Raw genomic sequence first — 21,543 nt, forward strand, 5'->3', positions numbered from 1 at the left:
GCAGATAATAAAAGATTAATTTCCCAGTCAATAATGAAAAAGGCAATATTCAGGGGCTGGGCATGTGAGTACATTTTCTGCTGAGGGTGGAGAAACTCCTTCCTAACATAAGATAAACCCTTGAGAATCTGAGGGTTCAGAGATCCCAGCTTCAATTGGGTCCTCCCACATATCTCCACCCCAAGTTATAGGATCCCATTCTTCGCCAATTAATGCCCTTCTTTTAACCATCCACATGCTCCAACCTCACACCCTCTAAGGCTGCAGCTTGAATTTTCACTGTTATTCAGCCAACCTTATAATGAGGGCTTTGGTTTAATTTTCTACAACTTGTGCTTTGTGGCTGCTGGAGTGAAGATTTTCTTCCAGGGAACACTTGGAGACCTCTAGGATGTATATGTGCATCTGGGGCTGGTCAGTTTTATCAACAAGTTCTTTGTTGTCCTACACAGTATCCCGAGATGCTAGAAGTTGGCTAATTGATCACCGAGCTCATTCTTTTCCTTTGTCAATTTATCCCCCAGAGGTACTAGGAGCAATCGACCAGCATCATCATTTTCCTTATTTTTCCACAAATTGTTAAAAGTTTTATATACAGAGTGACCAAACCTGTTGCTTCTCACAGTTGGTGAATCAGGATAATTAAATGCATGTATCTCCTTAAGTTTGTAAACTAGTTTGCACCATGGGCTTTTACTATTCTCCAAGCTCCTAGGAGAGGCTTCAGTAACTGTGTTGGTAAATTGGAAAGCCTACTCCAGATACTAAAAAAAAAAAAAAAAAATCATCCTTATACTTTTGTTGTTCTAAAACCACTTGTGGCATCAAAATCTGTCTTAGTCAGGGTTCTCTAGAGCAACAGAACCAATAGAATGAATATATATGGGATTTGTGGCCTGCAGGCTGTGGTCCAGCTATTCTAACAACGGCCGTCTACCAATGGAAAGTCCAAGAATCCAGTAGCTGTTCAGTCCATGAGGCTGAATGTCTCAGCTGGTCTTTAGTATGTGCCAGACTCCCGAAAAAGCAGGCACTAATACCAGTGAAGGAATGGACTTGCCAGTGAGAATGAGGGCAGGCAGGCAAAAATCAAAAACCTTCCTTCTTCCATGCCCCTTCTATAGGCTGCCAGCAGAAGGGGTGGCCCAGATCAAAGGTGGATGGTCCCACCTCAAAAGATCTGGATTACGGTGGGTCTTCCCACTTCAAATGATTTAATTAAGGGAAAACAAATCCCTCACAGCTGTACCCAGCTGCTTGGATTTTGGCTAATTACGGACGTAGTCAAGCTGACAGCCAAGAACAGCCACCACACCACCTCGGAGGGAACCTCATGAGAAGTCACCATGCCTCCTCTACTGTGCAACTCTGGCCTGCCTCCTGTTCCCTCAGATGTTTTCGACTCAGGGTTTCTGTCGACATCATGTCTGCCTCCGTGTGTCACCTGCTGCTCCTCACACACCCACTATAGGGCAATGTCACTCTTCTGAGGACACTCGCCAGGACAACCATGTAAGTCTGGTTTTCTAGGCTGTTCCCAATTACCTCTGTTTTCTTCCCTTGTATCACAGGCCACAAATGGGGGTGCTATGCTTACCTGTGTCTTTGTCTGTTTACTGGGTCCCCACAAAAACTGGAATAGAGCTGAACCTGCTCCCTATTGACTCCCTGCTCACAGAACTGTGTATGGATGGTAGAGAACTCTCAGCGAGTCTGTAGCACCAGTCTGTCCTTTCACAGAAAGTTTCTGTGCCTCAGTTTCTTGGCCTGTAAAAATGAGTGCCACCTCTGGGCAGGTGGACACAAGGCAGAAGCTGGGGGGCTCACAGGAACGGCTTTCCCTTTCCTCAGTTCCCAAGTTAAATGAATGACATTTTTGTCCATGGGACTGAACAATGAGTGATGAAGAGTCGCTAACCAGTAGCCCCCGGGGAGGAAGCATTTCGAAGGCCTGGCCTCCTTTTCTTGGTTCTGACTCGTCTACGAACCTTTATTTCATCTGCGAAGCGCTGAAATCTGGGGACTAGAACTTGTGTTTGGACGGGTTCCAAGACTTCCCCTTACTGACTGTGTTGTTTTGAGATGACTGTTTTGCAAAGTTCAGACCTTGGAGGCTGCTCGTGAGTATAAAAATAAGATGTCAAAACAGTTTACCTATGATGTTCACCGTACTATCCACTTCATGTTTTATAGCTGAGGTCAGGACCGCATACTCAGGAGAAAGGTCACTTACTCCATTACTAAGCCCCAAAGATGACTCAACTGGTTCTTGCTAGGAAGAAGAAAAGAAAACAGAATTGAGAACACTTCCTTCCCCTCCCTTTTCTTAGCTTCAATTCTCCCCCTGTCTAATTGGTTGAATCCTGGGGTTAGTCATTGGCGTCATGTCCCAAATGCGTCCCCTGCCTCTCTAAATTAGCCTGACATTCAAGAAGCCAGCTATTCGGTTTCTTCGATTTTTTTTTCCTTCAAGGAAATGCTCTCAGCACATCTGGCTTGCCTTCAGGAAATACCTGCAGCTGCAAAGGATAGCTCGGGGGTGGGGGGGGGGTGGGGGGGTGGAGCAGAGCTGCAGCACGATGCAAGTCTTGTACTGCGTGGGTCCCCGAGACGTCCCCCTCTGAGGGAGGACGCAGAGGGACCAGCTCCTGGATTCTCTCAGAGGTAAGAAGCCACGTCCCTGCTTTCACAATCGATCACTTCTTAGGACTAACTCTGCCCCCATGACTAGCCAGCGACGGGAGCCCCGAGGAAGGTGGTGAGCATTCCGGTACGCTCTGCGGTGGGGTACTGCCACTTGAGCACACTGCACTGGTGGTCTGATGATAACGGGGACCCCAACCTCAGCTGAAGCCTCCTCTCACTGGCCCATCACCAGACAGGCAACCCCACCTCCACAGCGTCACATAAATGTCCTTTTTGGGCCTAAAAGGCCACCCGGCCCAACAGCTAGCGACACAATGGCACTGACAAAAGGGGAATCCCTCCACTCCTTGTTTGACCTCCGCATCTCTTCTTCCTTCATGCACCCTTGAACCGTCCACTCCCTGAGAGCACCAACCCATCAAGGAGAGCCAGTCCTGAGGCGCACGCGACTCTGGGAACTTGCATGAGCACACTGCCTTCCCGTAAGACTACGTGTGTTTCAGTGACAGCAGAGGGCCGAACAAAAGCCACAGAAGACCTCTCCCGGGGAATCAAAAATGAAGAAAGAGGCTGGAGAAGAAGGGGGACGACAGGGCTGCCAGCAGAGGAGGATTGTGGGAGTGGTAAAGGCAGGAGTACTTGGCATTCTAAGGCATGTGAGGCACTCTTATCAGTTGGTCACACTGGGGGGGGGGGTCAAGATCAAACTCCATGCAGTCCCCCTGGCCCTCTGGCAAACTCCCATGATTATTATGGCTTTCAAGGCCGAGTCACCTTAATGTTCAGCTCAGCTTAACAAAACAAAACAACAACAACAACAATAACAAAACTCACTGTAGGGTTTACCCTCTCTACCAAAGGTCAAATACCTAGAAGGGCCCAGGGCAGGTCCCCTGAGCAGTCATATTATCCCTCCCCGCTGCTCTAATAAAAGGCTTGTGTTTTGGGGGACCACGGGGTGCGGGGCGGTGGGGGGGATCTTACCAGTTTTCCTTCCTTTACAGTCAAACATCTGGACCAATGGCTGCTTTTGCTAATTCTGCCTCCCCACGAGCACCCTTGAAAAGGCCCACCATCCCGCCTCACCTCCATCGGCAGAATGAAGGCCCCAGAGGATGGGCTAAGGAGAGGACTCTGGGGTCAGACCAAGCCTGGCTCCTTTGTGTCTCACTAGTTGGCAGGCTGAATTTAACCCTTTAATCCCTTCTCAAGGCATTGCGGACATCTGTGTGCTGAGAACAGTAATGGGTACCACACCGCGGGATGAAGCGTACAGGAGATGAATATAGACACGGCATTTATTATCAAATAACACCCGCTACCGTCACAGGTCACCAGTAAAACTGCTTCCCAAATCCACAGGCCCTTTCTCAAGTCCCTTCCCCTCAGTTCCATACTCTGGCCCTTAACAGGGAGGACACTGCCTCCATTTGTTGTTGTTGTTTTGTTTGAGATAGAGCTTCTCTAGGTAGCCCTGGCTGTCCTGCAACTCTATCTCTGTAGTCCAGGCTGACCTCAAACTCATAGACATCCCCCTGCCTCTGCCTCCTGAGTGCTGGGACTAAAAGCATGCACCATGCCTCCATTCTCAACACCCTGAATCCCCTGACACTGCTGTGGGTGCCCACCTCCCATGGCACCATCCTTTCTCTGTGGCTCTCTTAATAGCCCCTGTTCTCCTCCCCAGGCACGTTCCACATTCTATTACGCCACTTCCTTTCCTCAATTCCTCCTCGAGGAACTAAGTATGGGTCTCTAAAGACAGGACAGGAAGAACCGCTTCTGTATGATCTTCTTTGGTTTTCTTTTTTAAAAAGTTATTCTATTTCTACATTTCTTACCAAAGTAATGAATCAGTCAGGTTTGCATTATTCAAAAATTGAATGATTCTGACTTTGCAACAGAAACTTCTAAGTGTTTCACATGATCTACAGTTTAACGGGTGGCAAGTGATACTTTTGTCACTTCTAGTGAGAGAAAATTATGACTCACTAAATTAATTTTCCAAGATCATGCTCCACTTAGCCTGCTGAGACACAGGAGCTGAGCTGAGCCTTGGCCTATGCAGCATGTTCAAATGCAAAGACAGTCTCTGTCTTCTGCGTTCATCCCTATGGAGACCAAGATGGGTCTGGGTGGAACAGAGAGATGGATCTGGGTGGAACAGAGATGGATCTGGGTGGAACAGAGATGGATCTGGGTGGAACAGAGATGGATCTGGGTGGAACAGAGATGGATCTGGGTGAAACAGAGATGGATCTGGGTAGAACAGAGATGGATCTGGGTGGAACAGAGATAGATCGGGGTAGAACAGTGACAGATTGAGGTAGAACAGAGATGGATCAGGTGGAACAGAGATGGATCTGGGTGGAACAGAGATGGATCTGGGTGGAACAGAGATGGATCTGGGTGGAACAGAGATGGATCTGGGTAGAACAGAGATGGATCTGGGTGAAACAAGAGATGGATCTGGGTGGAACAGAGATGGATCTGGGTGGAACAGAGATGGATCTGGGTGGAACAGAGATGGATCTGGGTAGAACAGAGATGGATCTGGGTGGAACAGAGATGGATCTGGGTGGAACAGAGATGGATCTGGGTAGAACAGAGATGGATCTGGGTGGAACAGAGATGGATCTGGGTAGAACAGAGATGGATCTGGGTGGAACAGAGATGGATCTGGGTGAAACAGAGATGGATCTGGGTAGAACAGAGATGGATCTGGGTGGAACAGAGATGGATCTGGGTGGAACAGAGATGGATCTGGGTGGAACAGAGATGGATCTGGGTGGAACAGAGATGGATCTGGGTGGAACAGAGATGGATCTGGGTAGAACAGAGATGGATCTGGGTGGAACAGAGATGGATCTGGGTAGAACACAGATGGATCTGGGTGGAACAGAGATGGATCTGGGTGAAACAGAGATGGATCTGGGTAGAACACAGATGGATCTGGGTGGAACACAGATGGATCTGGGTGGAACACAGATGGATCTGGGTGGAACACAGATGGATCTGGGTGGAACAGAGATGGATCTGGGTAGAACAGAGATGGATCTGGGTGGAACAGAGATGGATCTGGGTAGAACAGAGATGGATCTGGGTAGAACACAGATGGATCTGGGTGGAACCGAGATAGATCGGGGTAGAACAGTGACGGATTGAGGTAGAACAGAGATGGATCTGGATGGAAGAGAAATGGATTGGGGTGGACCTCTACTTCTCTCTGACTACCTGGTGCCCTGCCTGCAGCAGAACGCTCAGCCAATGGCTACTGAGAGACTATTGGAAACTTGCCTTACTCCTCCTGACACCACTCTGGGCAAACTCTCATCGCTGCTGTCACTCCGGAGGGACCAGATGGTAACATGTGCAGCACAATGGGCCATGCATCTCCCTGACACGTCTCCTTTGAGGGTGTGGAACACATCATCCCAAGAGAGATGTTTCTTTAAGCATTCAGTTGAAAGTTTTAAAATAATTAGAAATGAGCACATCCCAAGCGAAACTGGGCCAGCAAGATGGCTCAGCAGATAAAGGCATTTGCCGCCAAGCCTGATGACCTGAGTTCAATCCCTGGGACCCACGTGGTAGAGAGAACACACCACCCTCTTAGGATGTTCTCTGACCTCCACTATACACTGTTCATGTGTGGGCATGTGCACAGACACACAAACAAATAATAAATAATATAATACAAAGCCAGGTTACATTATAAACCCAAGGATTCCAAGCTGTGTCTATGCACATGCACAGAGACAGAGGAAATGATGGATGGCCTGTTCTGGTCCCTCTAATGGCCCACTTCTGCCTTGTCTCACTGATACCTCACTCTAGCCCAGTGAGTCCTGAGCCTCAAGTTACATAGAGGCCCTCTTACAAAGCAATACCTTGCTTTCTAACTCTCTTGCATCACTCCAACAAAACCAACCAAACAAACCATGCTCAGGCAGATTCCCTCTACTGTGCATTAACCCTGCCAAATATTTAGGCTCAAAGACACCTTCTGCAATTACAGAATCTAAGACCTGCCGTAGAGCTTAGAGGATTCCTAAGCAAAAGGAAACTGGCCATGCTTACAACTGGGAAACATCCTGCTTTGGTTGCTCTCCAGCTTGGCTTGCTAGATGGGCTTAGAGTGGCCCTGAGATAAAGCAGCAGAGGTGCTGGTGGCAGAAGCATCTCACACCTCTGCTCGGAGCCCCTTCTGCCTCACCCCTGGACTAAAGCACTTTGTCTAGACCTGTCCTCGTTAGGGCCCGGTGGAATGGCCATAAGAACATGTCCCACCCTGACCCACCTCCTATCCCAAAATGCTCTCCTAAAGCCAATTTGAGGGCATCAAATCTAAGGGCATCTGCAGGGCTCTGTTAGCAAATGGTCCAGGCTGAGCTTCACCAACACAGGCAGGGAACTGAAGCTCGGAGGGTACACAGACCCGCCACAGCAGTCACAGCACCACAGAGATCAAAAGCCAAGGCGCATCCTCCAGCCCACCTTTCCCCTCCCTTCCCTGGAGCACACCCATCCTTCCTGGACTCTCCCCCAGCTCTCGCTGCACCTTCCCTTCTGACCTTTGCCCTTGGCTCCTTCTTCACTTCCTTTTCTTTCCCTTCGTCTCAGAGAATTTCTGTCTTAGAGAAGGCCTGCTTTCAAGGCTTCCAAAGTTGTTCTGGAGTAAAACGATCGCGCCTTTGAACCTCAGAGAGTCAGCGTGACATGTGCTTGCCAGGGCTCTCTCCCATGTCATACACAAGCTCCAGGCCTAGGATTCCCTCCCTGTACCCTCCTCTTTAATCCGCTCCTGTCTTTTCTGACCATACTCGGAAGAAAGGTCTCCTCTCCACTGCAATGGTCGCCATCTCTGTCTAAACTTGCTCGAGTCCATCATTCTCTTCCTCCTATCATGGATTGCCTTTAAATATAAACTCCACTGGGCTCCAAAACTTCACCCCAAGTGAAGTAGTTCAACGTTATTTCCTAAAGTTATCCATAGACATGTGAACAAGAATTCCTGGTAAGAAGCGCTGTCTGGAGAGAATGATCCACTGAATAGAACTTTAGTCATATAAAGTGATTGGAACGTTGCAGGTCCAGGACCAATTAGCTGACCGTGAGCTAGCTTTAGCCTCCATAATAGTCCTTGTCCCTCTGTGTCGGAACTAACATCCTGTCAATAAAAACTTTAAAAAATGTATTAATATAGCAATATACTACCTTCCATCAACTCCAAAACTAAGAATGCCATCAGGGGGCTGGGGAGATGGCTCAATGGTTAAGAGCACTGGCTGCTCTTCCAAAGGACCCGGGTTCAATTTTCAGCACACACATGGCAGCTCACAACTTGTCTGTAACTCCAGTTTCAGGAGATCCAACAGCCTCATATGAACATACATGCAGGCAAAACCACGAATGCACAGGAAATAAAAATAAATAATTAGAAAAAAAGAATGTCATCAGATATGAGGCCTTTGGAAAAGCTTCCCCCGTCTTTCCATAAGCACCTCTCTGATGTAGTCACCAATGCATTTTAAACGTGCCTTGACTTGTGATTTTCTTGATTCTGTAAAACTGTGAAACTTCATGGGACCGCTTCCATGTTGGAACATGGAATTTGGAGTGACCGAAATCTATGTTCCAGAGCCATGTTCACTCAAACTTAGTTCTAAAATGAACCATCTTTTCTTTCCTTTAAGGTGAAAGCTATCGTTTCTGTGTCCATTGTGGTGGTATTGTGTTCCCCAAAATATTGTGCACCCTAATAAATTTATCTGGGGTCAGAGAACAGATAGCCACTAGATACAAAGGCTAGAAAATGGTGGCACTCACACCTTTAATCCTAGCATTCCAGAGACAGAAATCCCTCTGGATCTCTGTGAGTTCAAGGCCACATTGGAAACAGCCAGGCTCGGTGACACGCACCTTTAATCCCAAGAAGCAAGCCTTTAATCCCAGGAAATGATGGCAAAAACAGAAAGATATATAAGGCGTGAAGATCAGAAACTAGAAGCATTTGGCTAGTTAAGCTTTTAGCTGGTTAAGCTTTCGGGCTGTGAGCAGCAGTTCAGCTGAGAGCCATTGGGATGAGTACACAGAAGCTTCCAGTCTGAGGAAACAGGATCAGCTGAGGAACTGTCGAGGTCAGGAAGCTGTGGCTTGTTCTGATTCTCTGATCTTCCAGCCATCTCCCCAATAACTGGCCTCAGGCTTGATTTTTATTAATAAGACTCTCTAAGATTCCTGCTACAGTCCATAGATGTGATTTAGCCCAGCAGCAGGAGAAGGGAAGGACCAGAGATGGCGCCTAACCTGCTTCATCCTCCTAGCCTGCTTTATCCAGAGCAGCTCTGTTGTGTTTTCAAGGAGATCGCTGATACAGACTCTCTTGTAATCACAGTTTCAAACCTAAAGATCTTTCCCAAGCAGAGAAGGGGCTGCTGCATCAACAGCTCCCACAAGTGGTCACCGTCCTCTCTAACTGGGAATGCACAGTTTTAAATAGCTCTGGTCTCAGTTGCGGTAAACAGTCCTTCGAGAAAGTTCTGCAGAACCAGTGTCCGCTCTTCTGTAACTCCTATCCAGAAGTCTGTACTCAGAACTAACATACACCAATGACTTTCACCAGATGACTTTAGGCTGCTTTCTATTCTGTTTCCATGGTAACACTGATGCTTTGATCTGGAAATACTTGGGTTTTCCTCTGCAAACTACCCCCAAGGCAGGAAGCACTTACTCCTTCTTACCTGTGCGCATCTTTATTTCCCATTGTTCTCCACACAAAACCCGCTCAAATTAAGCCAGTTTCCATATCCATTCAGAGAAAATCAAATAACTCTAACCTCTAGACCTTCATTCAAGAAGTTTCTGGGACTAGGGAATGCTGACCATCTGATCTGGGTCACATTTCCGTCCTCAACGTCTGGCTGGGGTTCTGCAGTTTCCAAAAGGCTGAGGCCTGAGTTCACTGACTCTCTGAAGCTATGGCATCTTGGGAAAATGACTCAGCCCCTGTGTCTGGATGGACTTCTTGGATATGACCATCACAGGAAGAGCTAAATAAGGTAATAAAGTCATTTAGGGGAACTAAAAATTGTCAACACCTACTGCTCTCCCTACTTTTAGCCTTATTGTTCTTGGTGTTGCCTATATTCCCACAGAGCAATCTGTTCCATGATATTTTTTTTTTTTTTTTGGTTTTTCGAGACAGGGTTTCTCTGTGTAGCTTTGCGCCTTTCCTGGAACTCACTTGGTAGCCCAGGCTGGCCTCGAACTCACAGAGATCCGCCTGTCTCTGCCTCCCGATTGCTGGGATTAAAGGCGTGCGCCACCACCGCCCGGCCCCATGATATTTTTTGAAGCACATACTTTCCCTGATGATGTTCAGGCTAGGATGCTCGCTGGTGTTTCTCTCATTCTAATCTCCTTAGGTAGACAGGTAGCCCCATGTAGGCCGAGTTTATTTCAGTGATGTCTGGCTCAGACTGAGAGGTGGAAATGAAGATATTCTAGAGATGCATCTGTCTCAAGTAGATGACCTTACAAATGTGACTGAAGCCCAGGACTGTGAAGATGTTCATGTTCTCTGCCTCTATTTAAACTTGAATCGCCTTTCACGACCCCAAAGACAGACTTGAGGGGTTTACTTCATCTTTCTATTTTTCTTCCCAGTGTGGTCATATCTTTTAAAAAAAAAATCTCCATTTTTTTTTTTGCTTTCTACTATTAATTTGGCTTTTATTGAGGATGGGTGACCAAACATGGCTTAGAAAATAGGCTGTGACCCCAAAGTTCAGTATGACAAGGTGGTCTAACAAATTATTAGGACTGTGTGTAATCTCATTGGGAGACAAGTTTCCCACTTGGATGGGGCCTTTTCCTTCTCCCAGCATGAGATTTCTGGGAAATTTCCCATTTCTTTGGGGTTCATTGTTTTAATAGCCTGACAGTCTCTTCAGAATACCTTCACTTCTGCCAGGCCAGTTACAAGCCACCAGTTTGTTTTAAGTCCTTAATCCAGAGGTGTCTGTGTCTGAATAAATAATCAGAATGCAGATAGGAATGAAGGCTAGAATATATTTAGTCAGTGTCAGGTATGTGTTCATAAGAAGCACTTTTTTCTACTCCCTTGACTTGGCATAAGAAACTCCATCTTGGTTTGAGGAAGGGGCTTATCATGAAGCTCAGGCCGGCCTCAAATTTAATATCCTCCTGCTTCAGCTTTGTAAGTGGGGAATGACAGGAAGATGCTGCCGCTCCCAGCGTGACTCGGTTTTAATTCTGACAGACTCTCCGCTCATCTCCACTTCCCCGTAGAGAGCCACAAATCTTGGAGAAACTATTCTGTGGGCCAAGGAAGAGCCTACAACCAACATGTCTGTGGCCCAGGAAAAAAAACTTCAAGTACTTGGCTAGCATGCCCTAACTATTGTTTGCTACTTAAAACTTTAGCTTGAATTGAAGACTGGGAAGAGCTTGCTTCAACGGCTGTAGGTTATTGCAGTTCTAGGTACACAGACAGTTTTCTCAGAAGGCCTCTAGCTCATCTAGCCACTCACGCGTTGGCATACAACTGAAGAAATCAGCTTAGGTGTTCTGTTAGTTTCGTGGTTGTTTTGATGGGGCTTGTTTTATTTTTTGAAACAGGTTCTCATGTAGCACAGGCTGGCCTCAAGCTATGTGGCTGCGGCTTACCTTAAAACTCCTGGTCCTTCTCCCTCCACACCCCCAAGTTCTGGGATGATAGGCATGTGCCACCAAGCAGAGCTCAGTTTACATATTTTGACTCGCAAAAACAACACACAAAAAAGTAAACTATTAATAGTTATTGAAGAAAATCTTTGACTATATGATCCCACAGCAATCATGGAGTTAATTCTGCAGGGACCCTAAGCCATGCAAGAATCGGGGAAGCCCACTGGCCTTATTCCTGTTCCACTGTAACACTGCAAGACATAGGCAAAAAAATATCTACATCCAAAGGTCAGGCTGTACTATGCATGATTCATCAACGCTCCACTGCAGGAGCAATGTCCCTTGAGGAAGACAGTGTTAATCATATCTTTGTTACACAAGGATTTCATAACATTCGCTGCGAAGCAGAAGCTTCACCCACATGATTGCACCTAAGGCCTCTCAGTTCCTGGTTCAACATGGCTGAGTCCAGCCCAAGGCTATGCCTTCCCCAGCTTGCTCATTTTAGAGGCCCCACAAAAGACGAGCCCCACAAGGCTGATGTAACCAAAGGTACTCATTACTTAGGAGAATCCCACACGCCATCCACCTTAGGACTCACGTTTCCTCATGTTCCCATAGTCCTGAAATACTACATGTCTTAACCTTGACTCTGGGCCCCAGTTTCAGGAAGCAGTTTTCCTATCTTAAAAAGACATAATATCATGATCTACCATAGGTTCTTTGGTATTTGATATCAAAGGGAATATAGTGGTTACATGTGGGCAAAATATATTGAAAAGTAGACACTCGACTGCCAGTTTTCCAACTACAATTATGAAATCAAATTGGTACCCTAATATAAAGGCCTTGACTTCCATCACACATACTTTATTTATGTGTTTATTAAATAAATGTTTATGTATCTACTTAGCTATCAAATACGAATTATTTGTTCTATGTGAGAGTCAGTGAATACTGTGAATACAGCAAATATGATACAATCACACCAAAGATTGCAGCAAATTCCTCCAACCACCTATTTGTGGAGAGAGAAAAAGTCATGCATCTCTTACTGAACAAGATGTTCAAACTGTGGGTTTAAAGAAATGGTCCAATGGAAAAACAATACAACTAACAACTAGTTTTTTATAATCGCAGGGAGAAAATAATCTTTTTATATAAAAGGAGATGTAGGAAAACCCAGGGATTAAAAACAAAACCGCTCAAGCCGGTTGTGTTGGCTCCAGTCTGTAATCCCAGGACTGGAGAGGCTGAGGGAAGAGAACTGCTGAGAATCTGGAGCCGGCCCAGGCTACACGGTGAGACCATGCCTCAGAGAAAAACCAAGCAAGCACGCAAAGAAAGAAAGTAAGTCTTAATACATATAAATATTTAAAAAAAAACCCACATGGTTCTCATATCAATTTCCTCCTCTTTTCTGAAACAAAATTTCCCCATGATATGGTCCAGGACAGCCTCATCTTCAAGAGCTCCCTGATTATTCCTTAAATTCAAGGATTATAGATAAGTGCTCCCTACCATACCCAGCCCTTAATATGGATCTTCATTAAGGTACAGAAGCTGTAATAACATTTCTGAGATAACTGGAACCCTGAGATATTTAATAATACTGAGGAATCACTGTCAAATTCATCAGCTGAAGATTATTTACTCTTAGAGATAGACATAGTAAAATATTTAGGCAAGAAACAGCATATTTGGCCGGGCAGTGGTGGCGCACGCCTTTAATCCCAGCACTCGGGAGGCAGAGGCAGGCGGATCTTTGTGAGTTCGAGGCCAGCCTGGGCTACCAAGTGAGTTCCAGGAAAGGCGCAAAGCTACACAGAGAAACCCTGTCTCGAAAAACCAAAAAAAAAAAAAAAAAAAAAAAACAGCATATTTGAAATTTGCTTCCAAGCATGTTGACCACTATCAGAAATTGTGTCTGTAGGTCAAAACGGGTCAAATACTGTGATGTCATACTGAAAGACAGGAAAATGATGGAGGCGCTGACGGAACAAACATGGCCAGGAGTTGATTACTACTAAAATCTGGGCGGTGGGCTAGTGCCAACTCTGCTCCTTCCTGTGTGTATAAAACTTGTCCACAGTAAAACTACAACACAATTCATTAATCCTGTGCTGTTTAAAAAAATATTTTGTTATTTTTAACTTGTGTGTGTGTGTGTGTGTGTGTGTGTGTGTGTGTGTGTGAGAGAGAGAGAGAGAGAGAGAGAGAGAGAGAGAGAGAGAGAGAGAGAGAGAGAGAGAGAGTTACTTATGTGCATGTAGAAGCAAAAGGAGGGTTTTGGATCTTTTGAAGTTGGAAGTTAAAGGTGGTTGTGAGCTACCTGCCATGGGCGCTAGGAACCAAACTCAGGTCCCCTAGAAGCACGAAGCACTGAGCTACCCCTCCAATCCCTAATCCTGTGTTATGTTTAAAATACATCAGACACTTAGAAATATCAAACATGAAACAAAGGATCACTGCTAAACAGTCTGCCTGAAGTACTTATTTTCCAATGCAGAGATAAACACGTCTCGACCTGGAACAGCTAGCTAAGTGTTCCCTCAAACTCTAACCACGGGGTCAAGAGAAATGGCTTCTCCATCCGAGCACTTGCTGCTCTTCTAGAGGATTGGGGTTCAATTCTTTGCATACACATGGAGGCTCACAACTGTCCATAACTCCAGATCCAAGGGATCTGAGGCCCTAGCTGGCTTCTGTAGGTACCAGGCATGTACATGGTGCCCGGACATACAGGCAAGATGCCTATATGCATTAAAAAAAATCTAATAGCAGCTAGCCATATACATACCACAATTCTATAGCTAATATTCAACCAAGCACTGGTCTATACTAAATATATATATACACACACACACACACACATACATATATATATATATATATATATATATATATATATATATACATACTTCTTTTCTCGTAATTATTCCCTAATGATATAACACCACAACTTTTTTTTACTATTAAGTATTAAAAGTAACTAAGGGGTAATTTAAAGTAAATGGGAGATATGGATAGGTTCTATGCCAACACTACTACATCGTTTTCCATGAGGCTGTCTTGCAGGGGAGGTGAATCCTGAGGACCAGGCCCCAAAGATAGCACAGGATGTTGTCCCTCCTCAAACCTAATGAGATGCCTAAAGTAATTGACTTTGTGTTTTTTGTTTGTTTTTTTATTGTAAATCAGAATGTCCCACATCCACTTCAAGCTCAGTTCTAAGGAACCATGTGACCTTGCACACAAGGCACTTGAATTTATCTGTCAGTCCCTTCCCCTACACACAGAAGCCAGTGACCACTATCATCTCCGGGGTGGTCTCTGGGTCTGTAACTGTACTGTCCGCCCTTTGCATAGCCACAGATGGGCTCCCCAGTCAGGCACAGGGTTTGACGTCTCTCACTATTTAACAGGGGCTATACCTTCTATGAGCTATAATAATTGAAATGTAGGGGTGGTCAGACCACTTAGCCGACTGAAAACCTCAAGCACACAGACCCATCCCCATAGAGAACTCTTGGAACTCATTCAATCACAGAACAGAAAAGAACATTGAGACTCTCACTAATAAGAGTGTCTGAACTACTGTGTTCCCAAGCTAATGGCTTATGACAGAACAGACAGAAAGATAGTTAAGACTTCTTAACAGACATACGTAATAATTATGATAGTTTTCAAACGTATTTCATAGCCTGAAAGCATATTTCACAGTATGAGATCTAAGCTGGTTGCTGGAGCTTGGCTGGAGCTGAGTGACAGGCAAGGAGAGGTGACCGTCAAGCTCTGTGAATCTGTTACATCATTTGCACTTTTCTCTGGGACACTGGTGTGAGCAAAGCCTATGTGGACTTGTGTCTGCAAGTGGGTACATGCAGAGGAGGAAATACAAACAGCACATAAAACACAACAGGAAGAGGGGAAAGGGCGAGGCCTGCACAAAGGTCCTGCTACTGCTCTGATGAGACAGACTACGACTCATTAATGCACGGTCACAACATGGGCTTTCTAAACAACCAAAGACTGACTGTTACCTTGATGTGCTTAACTCGCTCTTCTTTTTCCGTCTTTGGTTTCTTTCCTGTGGCAACAAAAAGGTAGTTCTGGATCAGTTCACGAAGGACAGAGGAAGAGGGGCTTCCCTCCATTAAATTCTTTCTGAAACCCACTGCCTCAGCTACACAAGATCGGAATTACAAATCTTTTTGCCTTTGGTGCCTTGAAAGTCATTTTCCCAAGGCAAGTGAAGGCGGAATTATCACCTCTAGGGTGAACAAGTATTCTACCCTTCAAAGTGACGACAGAGGCAGACGTGAAGAGTCTAAAAGGGCACCACGGTCTACAGTGAGGGATCATTGCTTTAGTCTGTAGAGGGCTTTACCTTTTTTAGAAGGGCGTTCGGATAAGGGCAGCATCCGGTACACTCGGAAGGCATTGTTCCCTTTCTTTATGCTTCTGTCTTTCACTTCTTCGATATCAGGCAAGGAATTCATGGCACACCGAAAATTCGCTTTCCATGTTTTTGGATCAGGTTTATCTACTCCTGGTTGATGCTTTCCTAGCAAAATAGCCAAAGATAAAGAAAAAGAGGGAGGGCATTAGACACAGGGGAGGAGGTCTAAAACAGTACGGAGAGACAGAGAGCAAAAAGCCTCTGCTGCAGATGACTAACGGTCCTGCTTTGCCGGAAGCTGGGGTATTTCTAAGGTACAGGCATTTTATTTTAAAAACCTAGACAACAGAGACCACACTAGGACAAGCTGGTCTCTCTGGTTCTACCATCCATATTTGAGGGGAAAAATAAAACGGTAGATGAAGAATCAAACCATAGATAAGTCTAGAAAGCCAACAAGCAGAATTAACTAGCTTCAAATAGTAAGTAAAAAGTCCACTTCTAAAGATAGCTCCCTGCAGAAATTTTGTAATAAATAAATAAATATATGACTATAAGTTAGTAGTGCTAAAGTTCCCCTAGTAGCCCTTAGGAACTTATGAGAATACCACATCTATGGGAAATTTAAGGGCTGGGAACCTCTAGGATGGGTGGGGCCATCACTTCTGAGTGATGCTGTCTATACTCCTCATACATCCCCTAGATGTACCTGGGGACAAGTCACGGGATTTCAGAGCTATCTTCATGAGGTCATAAGCCAGGATATTTGTATAACGAAAGCAAAAGTCAACAATGGCAACTGTATAAATAAGCAAGACAAGGGTTAGTACCTGTATGGATCGCCCAGTTTCTGAAGAGTGGGGCGTCCTTTTCCACATCCCACCCGTGTCTAGCTGCATGCATCCAGGGGATCTGGAAAATCTTCTTTTCCTGAAATGAGATGGGGGTGGGGTGGGGGGATGGAAGTTAAGTAAAAACTGAAGTTGTGGGGCTTGGCTGAGGACAGCATGGGCTGCTGAAGTTTCAGTGCTAAGTTCCACAACGAAGCAACACTGAGTTTGTGAGAGTCTGTAATGAGGTCAACTGTAAAACAATGGCCTTGGAAGGTGGATCCACCGGCAAAGAGCATGAAGACCCAAGTTCAAGCACCCCACGTAAAAAGCCAGGTGTGGTGTGTGCCTGTGTCTTGGTTAGGGTGACTATCGCCATGATGAAACACCATGACCAAAGCAATTTGGGAAGAAAGGGTTTATTTGGCTCATGCTTCCATATCACTTTTCATCACTGAAGGAAGTCAGGACAGAAACTCAAACCGGGCAGGAACCTGGAGGCAGGAGCTGATGCAGAGGCCATGGAGGGATGCTGCTTATTGGCTTGCTCCCCATGGCTTGCTCAGCCTGCTTTCTTCTAGAACCCAGGACCACCAGCCCAGCAGTGGCATCACCCACAATGGGCTGGGTCCTCCCCCATCAATCACTAATTAATAAAATGCCCTACAGGCTTGCCTACAGCCTGATCTTATGGATACATTTTCTTAATTGATGTCCCCTCCTCTCAGATGACTTTTAGCTTGTGTCAAGTTGACATTAATCTATCCAGAACAGCCTATAGTCCTCAAGCTAGGGAAAGTAGAGACCAGAAGGTCCCTGGAGCATGCTGGCCAACTAATCTTGCTCAGTCAGTAGGCTCCAGGTTCAGGGAGAGACACTGCCTCAAAAATAAGGCGGAGAGCCATTAAGGAGGACAGCCAACACCAAACAGACACAATTACAGACATATGAGCATGCACCTACACAATACACACACACACACACACACACACACACACACACATATTTGAAGAAAACTGAAATTAAAGAAAAAAATCCCACTGCCCCATTGGGTCCCTAATTCTGACAATCTGTGCAAAAGGAATTCAGAGTCTTGCATGGCCTGGAAGAACAAGAGTGTACTGTAAGGTCAAAGGTAAAGATTTATGCTGCAAGGATGTGTTCCATGCTTTGTTTCCCTTCCCTTTTGTACAGTCACAGAAACCCAGCCACTGGCTGAAATGTCTGGTATGTATTTCTTATTTCTTCTTGTCACTGCCCATAGAAAACAAGTACCTTCCATTTTGCATGGGTATTTACCAAACATAGAGGTGTGTGTGTGTGTGTGTGTGTGTGTGTGTGTGTGTGTGTGTGTGTGTACTGTTCTAAATCCCTCCAGGTCCACTGTCCTGGACATAAGAGCAGGAAATGCAAAGATATCCAGTCGGTGAGGTCATACTCATTCTCCAGCAAAAAGTTCGATAAAAACCCTACATCCTACACTAGACTCTGTCTTTCTTACCCCCTGAGCACAACTCATGACTGCTTAAGTCAAACCCAGCAAACGCAAATGCTCAGAAACTAACACTCTAGCAAAAGGTCCTACTCAGTGACACCTCATGTGTCGAAGAGAGGTGGGTAGGCCCACCCCCGACGACACCTGTGCGCTTCACACCTGACTATGCATGTCCACATGAGGGTCACTTTTGTTTCTTGCAACCATGGATGGAGCTAAGTAGATGCTTATCATTTCCATTTTACAAGTGAGGGAACTGAAGAAGGGAATTCAATTATTTTGCCAAGGAACTTGTGGTTCAACATATCTAAATGCAGAGTCAAAGTCGTGTGACCCCTTATTAACCCACACATTGTCTCCCATCCTCTACATCTAGATTCTCTGCCTTGTTGTCTTGGATTCTGTGGAATGTGGGGGAGTTTGGGAGCTAAGGTAGGGAGGTGTGTTTGTCTGTCTGTCTGTTTGTTTGTTTGTTTGTTTGTTTAAAGCTTTTGGGCCATTCTGATAATTGCTAAGTACCAAGGATCCCTCCCTGCACCACACATTGGGGCAGAAAAGGAAGGTCAGTAGGGAATCTCCACCAACAGATCTCACACAGTGAAATCTAGAAAAGGACCCAGCACTCTCAAAGAGACCTCTAGACAGAACCACTTACAGGGACTGAACTGACGTTTTAAAACGCTGGAGAGTTTCCAGAACTGTTATTAGGGGGGGAAATCTACCGTATTTATAACAGTCCGTTAATAAAGAAGAACTGAAAGCAATAGACATTTTCATAAACTCTTCACTGTTCGGTGTGTACTGCCCAAGGGTGGGCCAATGAGCAGGGGGACCAGAAGGCTGAGTGGAATTTTAATTTTTTTAATGCGTGTGAAAAATCAGAGAGCAAAATTGCTTACTGCGGCTTTTGATGTTCTTGTGAAAAATAAATAAAAACAAACAAAAAGACACTGATTTCATGGAAATGGTTTCCCTGCTGGCTAGATTTCAAAACGCTAGAAGGTGCAAGGAGGATGCTGGTGGAGAAAACACATCCATGGGATTAAACCATCAATGGTCCAGCACTGGACTCTGCATGCTATTACAATACCTGCTGTAAGGAAGCCAGGCAAGATGTGTCCACCAATGCAATAATGGCATGGATGTTAGCAACCAACTACTTTCTGAGGCTTGTTCCATGGGTGGGGATCTGTGCCTGGCATTGTAAACCTGTTCAAAAGCCATGACTGTGAAAGTCATAAGCCCTAGCTGGGAACCAAGTGCAACTTTTTTTTTTTTTTTTTTGCTAAACTGACATGTTGTCAAACTGCCTTCTCAATAGTTTTGTTTATGCCCATAGAATAGTGTTGTTCTTAACCTTAGCTAGAGAAGTCTCTTTTTGAAGTGGGTAGTATCCAGTGCAGACTTGTAACCAGTCAAAGTGCTGAGAATAAGTGCCGACTGAGTGTCAGCCCTAAACAGGGACATCTCTGTCCATCTCCTCCAGACTCCGGGGACATCACAGAAGAAGGGGCAGAAAGACTGCAATAGCGGGAGAATGTTGTGACATCACATGACTGTTGGGGAGTGCTATGACATCACATGACCACTGCATTTATGAACTGGCAGCAGCTATGGTTATCTGCACAAAACCAAGCCAGTCCAGATTTAGAAAGGAAGGGAGACAGGCTTACAGAGTCTCACCCCAGCTGAGAAGATATAACGTCGGTTGATGGCTGCTCAGGGAGGGACGGCCATTTTCCTTTGGGGGTGTGGCTGCTAATATATCACTCATGCTCTGGCTGCTGGCCCCACACCCATGCACGTGTGGGAGGTGCTAACGGAACTCAGTGGATGATTCAAACAAAAAGACAGTAGACATGAAGGTTGGAGGGGAGATATATTCAGGGGAGGTTCAAGAGTGAGAAGGCTAATTGGGGATGGATCTGGTCAAAGTATATTGTTTACATGCATAAAACTGTCAAAGAATCCATATAAAATATTCTTCAAAAAAAGATTCCAGATACTTTTTTCCCTGGAATTCACCCCTATAATTTAAAGCTTTCTGCTTAAAAATACAGACTCTGAAGAACGTGTTGCACTTTTTTTCTACATGAAAAGAGTTCTGATGTCACACAATTAGAATTCTGTTCCACAAGACACAGAGTGACATCTTTCCAAGCATTTTATGCATGTATATATACACACATGCACACAGACACACACACATGCATGTACACACACATATACATTTGTTCACACACACACACACACACACACACACAAATGTGGTCTCAGGAATCAAACAAAAATCATGAAATCATAAAAATGCTGACTGAATCTAGCAACTGCCAGTACAGGTCATGCTGACAGAGGTAAAGAACCCAAACAGAGCTTGAGTCACTGAAGAATTACAGACTGAAACACCAAGCATCTCACCCCCACCAGAATGGCTACAGAGGGAATAAGAGAAAACGAGAATGTAAGAAGCGTTTGTGAGGATCCGGAGATACTGGAACTCCCATGCACTGCTGACGAATGTGGAATACAGCAAAGCCATCATGGGGGAAATACTCCGGCCATTCCTCAGAAAGTTAAACACACAAGTTGCCTGCTGGCAACTCCATAACTTCACTTAATGTCTGGATATGTACTCAAAGAATTACAACAAGTATTCAGCAAAAACCGAGATGTGGATGTGCACAAACTTACAAAGCCCAAAGATGGAAACAGTCCAAATGCCCACTGGCTGGTGAATCCATAAACTAAGCGTGGCATGCGCATACAGTGGAGTATCATTCTGCTCTTTCCTGTATCCCACTGGACATCATTCCATTTAGTTTGTACAGATCACGTGCAACCACCTGGGTGAACTGTGCAAATCACCTGAGGATCTCTTGAGCAGGGTGAACAGCACATACCTTGGTCCCCTTGGAAACTAGTTCTGTCGTCTCTCTCTTTATTCCCCCCCAACCCTGATAAGATGTTCTAACTGGTATGTTCCTTCTGTTTGAACTTTTTACCCTGTGCAGAGATAGCCTTAAAAACACAAGCCTGTTTCAAAGCGAAGGAAATAGAGAGTCCTTTGATCTGAGGAGCAGCCACAGTACCTTGGTCTAAATGTATTTCTACTGTGAATATCGACAACCAGAAGGGAAATCACACAGAGCCACCAGAGAAGTGATGAAACCAGCAGTAGATGCCTCCTTCATTCCTAGATAAATGGCCTTGGAAAATTACAAGCAACCATACAGACAAATCTGGAACTAGCCTGGATTCTTCACCAAGTCAATGACAAGAAAGAAAGCAAAAACAGGGCACTTCCTGCTCATAGTCAGCAGAGACCCAAGAGTCATAAAACCCAACCTGCAAACCAAACACAGACATACAGTAAGAAGATTATGCACCATAACCAAGTAGGCTTTATATCCGAGGTGCAGGATGGTTCAACATATGCAAGTCAATAAAAGTAATAGGCCACATAAAGGGACTTAAAGACA

At 45.2% G+C, this 21,543-nt stretch overlaps 1 protein-coding gene across 5 annotated transcripts in view; it reads right to left on the reverse strand.

Moving 5' to 3' along the window:
* Nucleotides 1-21,543, reverse strand: part of Irf2 (interferon regulatory factor 2) — a 112,759-nt gene that overhangs the window by 26,256 nt on the left and 64,960 nt on the right. For all 5 annotated transcript variants that reach the window (XM_006970894.4, XM_006970895.4, XM_076553349.1 and 2 more), the window contains exons 3-6: nucleotides 16,570-16,669; nucleotides 15,728-15,904; nucleotides 15,381-15,427; nucleotides 2,155-2,272 (exon numbers count right to left, since the gene is read on the reverse strand). In XM_006970894.4, coding sequence (XP_006970956.1) covers nucleotides 2,155-2,272; nucleotides 15,381-15,427; nucleotides 15,728-15,904; nucleotides 16,570-16,669 — 442 coding nt within the window. The remainder of the gene's footprint in view (nucleotides 1-2,154; nucleotides 2,273-15,380; nucleotides 15,428-15,727; nucleotides 15,905-16,569; nucleotides 16,670-21,543) is intronic.

Source organism: Peromyscus maniculatus, chromosome 17 (genome assembly GCF_049852395.1).
Source record: "Peromyscus maniculatus bairdii isolate BWxNUB_F1_BW_parent chromosome 17, HU_Pman_BW_mat_3.1, whole genome shotgun sequence".
Taxonomy (NCBI): Eukaryota; Metazoa; Chordata; class Mammalia; order Rodentia; family Cricetidae; genus Peromyscus; species Peromyscus maniculatus.